Here is a 9,693-nt window from a genome sequence, read left to right as displayed (position 1 = left end):
TTGTGAATTCCCTAAACTTCTGTTTGTCTGGAAATGTCCTAATTTCACCATCATATTTGAGAGACAGTTTTAGTGAGTATATAATTCTTGCCTGGTAATTTTTTTTTTCCTTCAAGAGTTTATATATGTCATCCCATTGCCTCCTTGCCTGCATGGTTTCTGCTGAGTAGTCCGAGGTAGTTCTTACTGAGTCTTTTGCAGCTGACTTTTTGTTTATCCCTAACCACTCTTAAAATTCTCTCTTTATCTTTGGTTTTGGCGAGTTTGATTATAATATGTCTTGGTAACTTTCTTTTGGGATCTACTTTGTGTTGGATTTGATGATCATCTTGGATAGATATCTTCTCATCTTTCACGATATCAGGGAAGTTTTCTGCCAACAAATCTTGAACAATTTTCTCTGTATTTTCCCTTATCTCCCCTGTTCTGGTACTCCAACCACTTGTAGGTTATTCCTCTTGATAGAGTTTCACATAATTCTTAGGGATTCTTCATTTTTTAAAAATTCTTTTACCTGATTTTTCCTCAAATACGTTTTTGCCAAGTGGTTTATATTGTCCCACTAACTCTGATTTCCATTGCCTCAATTCTGCTGTTATGACTTTCAATTGAATTGTCTAATTCTGAAATTTTATTGTTAATTTGTCTGTGAGGAAAGTGTGTCCATGTTCCCTTGAGAATGTAGGTGGGTGGATTTTGCAAACTGACTATGGGCACCCAATGATGTTGGCTGTAAGGACTGGGAGGCACCACTTATTCTTGGACCCCTGTTGTGGGTGGTTAGGTGTTGTGGGTTCAGCCACCAGTCCTCAGGACCCTGATGTGGATAGGTGAGGACCTTGCTTAATAGCAGAGCAGTGTTAACGTCACTAACCTGCCTGTTCACTATGTAGCTGAAACAGCTGAAGTTAGACTTCAGGTGTATACCTTGTTGTACTGCGTTAATGAGGGTCTACACTGTTGAAATGGGCCCACACAGGTCTATGCAGGGGTGAAAGGCATTTGAGGTCTGTGTACCCCTTATACCTGTGCCTAGGCAAAGGAGCTGTTTCTGCCTGAGTTCCCAGCATAAGGAAGCTAGCAAATTATTTTTTCCCTGTTTGTTAATTTGTTCCTTCTCCAAGGCTGGGGGAATTGCTCAGGACAAGTGCAGCGCCCTTCTTCTGACCAAGTAGATGCAGCCAGCTGGAACCCAGTACAGAGCAGAAATGGAGCAGGTAAGTGTGAGAGAGGTTTTTCCCTAAGGAGTATTTTTGGATCAGTGAAGTAGGTTGAACATAGGTACTTATCTTTTGCCAGTTGAGGGTCACTTCTCACTTGTTCTGGAAGGCTGAGCAGACTTTCTGCCACTCCTTTGCTCCCGATGTGGAAAACATGTCCTGAACACCACCGCTTGTGTCATTGAGCTTGCACCAATGGAATCAGCCTGCTGGGTACCAGTTCCCACAGGGTCAGGTCAAGCAACTCTTCACTGTTTCTGAACAGTTTCTCCCTCGCCTTGCCGCTCAGTCCGATTCTTCAACTTTGTCTTCTATGTTTAGGCCTCCTAGCTTGTCATGTGTAATTGATTCTTTTTTTTTTTTTTTTTTTTGGTTCTTTGTTGTAAGAGGGATCACAGGAATTGTCTGACTACTCTGGCTTCTTGGCCCCACCTCATAACATTTTCTTCACATTACCTGTATAACCACCACATAATGAAACAGAAGAGTTGAGCCAATTTCAGGGGAGGTAGCCATGTAAAAATTAATCCTTTGGGATCTCAGAAATAATACATTCTCTTGTTTGTTTTGCATTAAACCAAGATTCTGCTTTTTAAAAAAATATATATTAATATTTAACTGGAACTATATTATATAGTGGTCCCTGGGTGGCACAAATGGCCAAGTGCTTGGCTAGTAACCTTAAGGTTGGCGGTTTGGATCCACTCTGTGGTGCCTCTGCTTCCAATGTCATAGTCATTGGAAAACATATGGAACACAGTTCTACTCTGCAACACAAGGGGTCACCATGAGTCTGATTCAATTTGACTTGATTGCAGCATTTTTTTGGGGGGGGTTTATTTTATAGTACAGATTAGAGTCTGATCACCAAAACAATCTAAATCAAAGAAATAAATCTCTCTCAATTAATTCCTTAAACACAAAAGAGATTTTTCTTTTTTAAAATCCCAGCTCCCCAACCATGCCCTGAAGCAATCCATTATCACTTAGCACTGATTTGAGAAATTTATGTCAATTTAGACCTCTGGTTGTGTTAACCTGAGGAGTTTTTTCAGAGCCTCTTTCACATCTTTATTCCTCAGACTATAGATCATGGGATTCAACATGGGGAAGACCACAGTATAAAACACAGAAACCATTTTGTCCCTCTCAAGGGAATAGCTGGAGCTTGGCCGAGAGTAAATGTAGAGAATGGAGCCATAGTATAAGGTGACAGAGATCAAGTGAGAGGAACATGTAGAGAACGCTTTGAGGCGACCCTGGGTGGAGTGGATCCTCAGGATGGCAGCAATGATGAAGAGGTAGGAGGCCAGTATGAGCACAATAGGGATGATGACGTTGGAGGCCATGAGGAAGTATAGCAACACCTGATAACTCTCCTTCACATCACATGCCAACTTCACCAGTGGTGGGACATCACAGAAAAAATCATCAATGACATTGTCACCACAAAAATCCAATGTGAATGTGTTACTGGTGAGTATTATTGCATTGACAAAACCTCCAGTATAGGCACATATAACCAAACAGATGCACAATCTTTTTGACATGACCTGAGCATAAAGTAAGGGGTTGGAGATGGCCACATAGCGGTCATAAGCCATAGTGGCCAACAAGTAGCACTCATTATATCCCAGTCCAGCAGAGAAGAAGAACTGAGCTACACAGCTGGCAAAGGAGATGCTTTTGTCCTCAGAGATGCAGGTCACTAGGATCTTTGGGGTGTAGATAGAGGGATACCAGAGATCCAAGAAAGAAAGATTGCCAATGAAAAAATACATGGGTGTGTGGAGCCGGGAGTCATAACAAATCAATGTTATGAGCGTGGTATTTCCCACCAGGGTCACAGAGTACATGACAAGAAACACCACAAATAGGACCAACTGCATCACAGGGTCTGTGGTGAAGCCCACCAGGATGAACTCAGTCACGGTGCGATTGCCCCTCTCCATGGCTAAAGGAACCTCACCTAAAATGGAGTTTAATTTCTTCAACACGTATTAAATGAAGGCATTCTGTGTACCAGGTACATATGATGTGGTGAAGACTAAAGGTATTAGAATGAAGAGATCTGAGCAGGAATCCTGACTTGAGAAAATGATGGGAGTTCTCTGAGTCTCAATATATTCATTTCAGTAAAATGCATTTGTAGCAGTACAGCCATAATGCTACTGGGGTCTATTCATTTTGTTCAAAATAAAATTTTTTGAGCCCCAGGTGCTGTTCTAGGCACAGTGCTGTCCCTTATTCTTATGGAGATTTTGTTCTATAGGAAGAGACAGATAAAAATAAAAGAAAAAATACAAAGATTTGTAGATAATGTTAAATGTTATTAAAAAAATAAAAGCAGATAATGGGATAATAACAACCTGAGAAAAGAGCTAATTGAACTTAAACCCTTCCTTTCCCTCATTTCCCGGACTGAAATGGAAAAGTTTTTAAGATCCCATAAGAGGTGGGAAGGTCCCCACGGTTTACGAAATGATGACATTCTCCTCTTCTGCCAATATAGAGTTTTCCCCTTGACCAATCTGGAGGGAACTTTGGTACAATTGTCATAAATCCCAAGGGTGAGGACTGGATTGAGAATCAGGGTGAAATTTCAGAGTAGAGATAAAAGACCATATTTTTCTGATTATGTCATATAAATCAAATGTGATAGCACTGTGAGTCTTTGAGGGTTGAAAATCCTGCAATTTTGTATTATTCTAAAGTATCAAGCATTAGCATTAGCGTTTAGCATTATTCTACAGTATCAAACATTAATATTTATTATTCTACAGTAACAAACAATTTTAATACTTCCTTTATGACTCTTGAAATGAAATGTATAGATAATTTAACCGATGGAAATATCCTAAGTCTAATATAAAGTTAAGTAAAGGGAAAGTTGTTCATTACATAATTATTCCATTATAACAATTATAATATAGAAGTTATCTAAAACAATGTGAATTTAAATATATAAATGCTGGAATACATAATGAAACAAATGCTTAGACACATAAATAGAATCCTTATGAATATATTCATGACTCAAATACCAGAAGTGGCATTTACATTCATGACATGATTTTTCTTACAAGTGGAACAACTCTGGATAAGGTCTCAAACAAAACAAATGACACTCTTCCCTCAATTTTGATTTCCTAGGTTAGTTGGTATATACTAAAACCTTGCAAAATATACTTTGTAGATATGTAACACTTTTTCTGGAATAGTGAGTAATTCTTGGTAAAATTCCATACAAAACAAAGTAAAATCTATTTTCACAATCATTGCATTTGTAGAAAATTTCGTACATATTAATACTTTGGAAACTACACATCGTGTGTGTTTTCAAAGTGGAATACATTTCAGATTCATTATTGTAAAGAGCTTCACATGCACAAATGTCTATCAAGACTGTGTATTAGGATTGGGACATTTTTCTTTGTATGGAACTGTCCGATGGGTGCAGAACATCTTTCATCTTTGTCTCTTAGATACTAAATGGCCAGGAGGTGCCCCAATCTTTGTGATAATCAAAACTCTGAACACATATTTTTAAAAAATTCCTTAAGGGATTTTACACTGTCAGGAACTTCAAGTTTTGCAAATTGCTTTGTAAATCTTCTTACGATTCTTCTTGAAATTATGTGAAGGAATAGAAGATAACTGGAGAAAATCACTGAGTGGTCAAATTATCTATAGGATAAATTACGCCATCCACCTTTTCATGGGTCCACTGTTTGGGAACTCTGGTGGGGTAGTGGTTAAGAGCTATGGCTGCCTACCGAAAGGTTAGCAGTTTGAATCCACCAGGGGCTCCTGGGAAACCTTATGGGGCAGTTCTGTTCTGTCCTATAGGGTCACTATGAGTTGGAATTGACTCAACGGCAATGGCAACGGCAGCCGTGTCACTGGGATCAGGAGGAGCTAGGAGCTCACTAGGATGTAAATGGATTTCCTAGGAGGCAGATACAGTTAAGTACTCCACTATTGGCTGAAAGGTTGGTGGATCAAACACACCTAGAGACACCTGAGAAGACAGGCCTGGTGATCTGCTACTGAAAGGTAACAGCCTTGAAAACCCTATGGAGCAGTTCTCCTCTGCAACACACGGGGCATCATGACTTGGAATCGCCTCCATGGCAACTAACAACAACAAGGGTGTAATCTCCATGAGGGGAAGGATTTTTGTCTGTTTCGCTCATTACTATATCCCTCATGCCTAGAATAGCATCTGGCATATAACAGATCCCGTTACCCGTTGCCGTTGAGTCGGTTCCGACTCATAGTTACATTTGTATATAACAGATACATAATCAATATTAGCTGAAGGAATTAATGAATAAATGAATGGACCACCCTGATTCTAAAGAGAAGCAAGTCAACAGAATCTTTTTTCTGGGTGGTCTCTTAATGATGTCTTTTTATCCTAAAACCACCAGCAGAATTGTGTGGTACCTGCATGTATTTCCTGGCACCAGTAATCCCTGGTATTTGAGTTCTCTGCAGACACATATAGGAAGAAGCAAAATCTGCCCAAAACTCAGTCAGCCTGACCAATTATCAGATCATTTGTTTTCCAAAGTGAGTGGGTTTGTGAAGAAGGAGTTTTTCAGCTTAGCAACAGACTGTCATTATGTGTCATGATGGAGGTGAAGCAAGTCTCAGAAATCAGAGCTGACTGCTCAAACTGGAGATGGCTGGGGTATCAGAAAATACATTTAACTTTTAAGCAAATAACTTGGATTCAAGTTCTATCGTCATGACATAAAGGTTGTGGGACCTTAGAGAAATTACTAACCAACATACTTAAGCCTCAATTTTTTTTTCAAATTACAATGCAGACGTAATTTATCTCTCCCTAAGGTTGTTGTCAATAGACACAAAGACAACAGGGTTGTTGTCAGAATCAACTGAATAGCAACCACCACCAACAGGGTTGTTGTAAAGATTAAAGGTGATAGCCCACGTAAGGGCTGAGCACAGTGCCTGACAGGCGGTAAACACTCAAGCCAACAGTGCTTCTCAAATCCAGTGCACATAAGAACCACTTGGACTCCACCCCGGAGATTCCAGTCTAGGAAGTTATGGATGAAACCCAGGAACCTGCTTTCTCAAGCAGCCCAAGTGTTTCTGATACAAGTGTTTTGTAGATCACGTCTGAGAAATGCTGAAATGAAAATTTGTTATAATTTAATGCCATCACGATTGTTATTATTTATCACTTCATCAGTCCTGCCTACTCTACAATGTTGTGAATAATCGAAGATCTAACAAATGTAAAGATTTGCAGTGTGTTAAACATATAACAAGATAAGGTATGAGTAGATCTCGGTGTGATGCCAATGATTTCATCACTCTAACCATGGGTTGTGCAAATGGTGAACGTACTGCTAACTGATAGGTTGGAGATTAGAGTCTACCTTGAGATGCCTCAAAGAAAAGCCTGACAATCTACTTCTTAAAAGTAAGGTATTGAAAACCCTGTTGAGCACAGCTCTACTCTGACAAACATGGGGTCACCAAGATTTGGAGTCAACTCAAGGGCCACTGGTAAAAACTTTGGAAAACTTATTTAATTTCCCCAACCCTCATTTTTCTTATCTATTAATTGGAATAATAATAAGCTCCTCTTATGGTTGTATAAAACTTAAAGGAAATATTTTATATAGAGTGCTTAGTAAATGGTTTGACATGTAAAAAATATCTATATTTTGTGTACTGATATTACATGGTTGCAAATGAGTAGTATTTTTTTCACATAAAATATTGCATGGGTAAAATCTGTACCCAATGCTTCTACTATGTCCCCTGATATATGTTCTCTCTTCTAATCTTGCATCTCTCTATTCTCTATTCTCTCACAACCACTCTTTGCCCCACAGTCCTCCCAGTGCCTCCTGTCAGTTTGTCTTACTGTGGTGATTTGAATATTGTCATGATGCTAGAAACTATGTCACCAGTAATTCAAATACCATCAGGGTCACCCTTGGTGGACAGGTTTCAGTGGAGTTTTCAGACTAAGACAGACTAGGAAAAAAGGCCTGGTGACCTACTTCTGAGAATTAGCCATGAAAATGTTATGGATCCCAAAAGGACATCGTGTTTTTTGAAGTAGAGGTCCAGTGAAGGTGAGGGAGACTGTCAGTGAAATGGATTGGTACAACAGTACCATTGACTGAAACATGTTGGTGATTATGAGGATGCTGTAGGACCTGGCAACATTGTATTCTATTGTACATAATGTCACCATGAATCACAGTTGACTCCATGGTAACAACAGCAATAGCCTATCAATGACCTAACCATTCCTCACGGAGCCCAGTGTGGTGCTGGGTATTTTTCTTCCCTCATCCTTCCATTCGTGTTCTCTGCTCTGAGCTCCATTCCTTTACAGATGGTAATTCTCTTCTATTATATTTCACACCCTTTTCAGACTCTTAGGAAAACCATATATTATTCTAACAAAGGAAATAAAACAAAAGCCCTCATAATTAACCCTGGTATACATAAACAAAATAGAGCCCACATTTTCTTGGTGTTTCCCTTGAAACCCACCTATGTACACCAGGTGAGAGCCTGGCTGGACGAGTTCAGTAATCTGTTATCAGAACCAGAAGATGATACGTACCTGACAGTATGTGCTAACCAGCTAACATGTTTATTCTACTGTTGTGATTGTTGTCATGTGCCCTTGAGTTGGTTCCGACTCATAGCAATCCCATGTACAGCAGAACAAAACACTGCTTGATCCTGCGCCGTTCTCACAATTATTGTTATGTTTGAGCCCATTGTTGCAGACACTGTGTCAGTCCATCTATTTGAGGGTCTTCCTTTTTTTAGTTTATTCTACTAATCAGGTTATATTTGTATTTTAATCTAAAATAGCATTATTTGACCCAAAATTGTTAAAATACAAATTTTCCCTTTGAAAGTAAGCCTCTGTTGCTTGGAGGTCTTCTTAAATACACCATACTTAAAGAAATATCAAACTGAAAGAAATTTAAACTTCTTTTCTGACCCTTAAACCCTTATTCTATGCTACTTCAATTACTCTTGAGATATTCACAAGTCTACTGGCTGAGTGGATCCTGATGGTTTCTTGTTTGTTAATTTAGTTTTTGTCTCCCTTGTCCTTCGCTGTAATGCTAGTTCCCCTTTTTATACCACAAACAGCAAGAAATAATATATCTCTTCTCATACTTTCAGCAGTTGGATGATTGTGATTTTTAAACAGGGCCTTTCGTTAGCCATTATCATGTTTTAGTATGCAAATAGCAACTGGACTTGTTTTGAGAAAAAAATCAAATCTTCCATCTATCTCTAATATCTGAATTAGGCAACTTACCTAAAATTCTCAGCAACACCACCATTCCAACAGAACTCAAACCTGCTGCTCCCAGAATCTTTTATATCAGTTTCTAGATCCCCAGGGTTGTAGATTCCTATAGCCTCTCAGGATTTAATAAATCAGGAAATGATTAACAAATCAATTAAACAAAATTGCATGTTGACAAATTGGGTATTATTTAATAAGACAGAGAGAAAATATTTTAGAGTCAGTGATATCCTGGTGGAAAGTGGTTTTTTGATATGCTGGTGAAAATGTAATCAGTCATAATTTTCATTCTCATTCCGTTTTACATTATGAAGAAGATAAACTAAATGTACATGTACACATACATTAAGTATACTATTTATGAGTGAGGAGCCCTGGTGATGCAGTGCTGAAGCACTCGGCTGCTAAATAAAAGTTAGCTGTTCAAACTCACCAGCTGCTCTGAGGGAGAATGATATGGCAGTTGGCTTCCTTAAAGATTACAGCCTTAGGTACCCTGTGGGGGCAGTTCTACTCTGTTGTATAGAGTCACTATGATTCAGAATTGACTTGATGGTAATGGATGTTGTTGTTGTAGTTTTAATTCTGTGTGTTTATATGTGCACATCTGCATATTAAAATACATCTGCTCAATACCAATATTTCTGTCACACCTTCAATGCATCCCTCCAAATCCATTCTCCACTCTAACCTCCTCTTTGCTCTGGGAGGCTAAGCTGTATGAATTGCATCAATGGGCTCCTTTGCTCTCTGTCTTCTTATGAGTTTAGTCAACTGTATCACTAGCAGTGAGGAAAGTGAGGTCAGAGGAATTTTCCTAGGCTTCTTACCTGTAGGGTTTTGGGAAGCTGTCTGCATCATAACTCCAGCCAGGCATTCCTCTTTCAAAGCTTTCCCTCCAATGCCCTTAACAACTCATGTTTCTGGTCTCTTCAGGGGCAGAGGTGGTAACGATTCTCAGATGTTACCTATTTATGATTATTACACTATCCCTAGGGATGTCCCCACACCAACCATGTTCCTTGGTTGTAGTTCCTTCATTATACTCTACTCAAATTATCCAATTTAAGTGGGGCTTCTGTTATTCTTTAGTTTCCTAACTGCTATTGGTTTGAGAATTGGTCAAGTAACCAATCATTTAAA

General features: G+C 39.0%; 1 protein-coding gene across 1 annotated transcript; it reads right to left on the bottom strand.

The window, feature by feature from the left end:
• Positions 1-2,236: 2,236 nt before the first annotated feature.
• LOC126079478 (olfactory receptor 1013-like) lies at positions 2,237-3,172 on the bottom strand. The gene has a single exon (XM_049890496.1). The coding sequence runs from the start codon at positions 3,170-3,172 to the stop codon at positions 2,237-2,239; it is 936 nt and encodes a 311-aa protein (XP_049746453.1).
• Positions 3,173-9,693: the final 6,521 nt, after the last annotated feature.

The sequence above is a fragment of the Elephas maximus genome, chromosome 7, assembly GCF_024166365.1.
Source record: "Elephas maximus indicus isolate mEleMax1 chromosome 7, mEleMax1 primary haplotype, whole genome shotgun sequence".
Classification (NCBI taxonomy): domain Eukaryota; kingdom Metazoa; phylum Chordata; class Mammalia; order Proboscidea; family Elephantidae; genus Elephas; species Elephas maximus.
The sequence above is the reverse complement of the archived record's forward strand: the minus strand, read 5'-3'. Positions and strand labels throughout refer to the sequence as shown.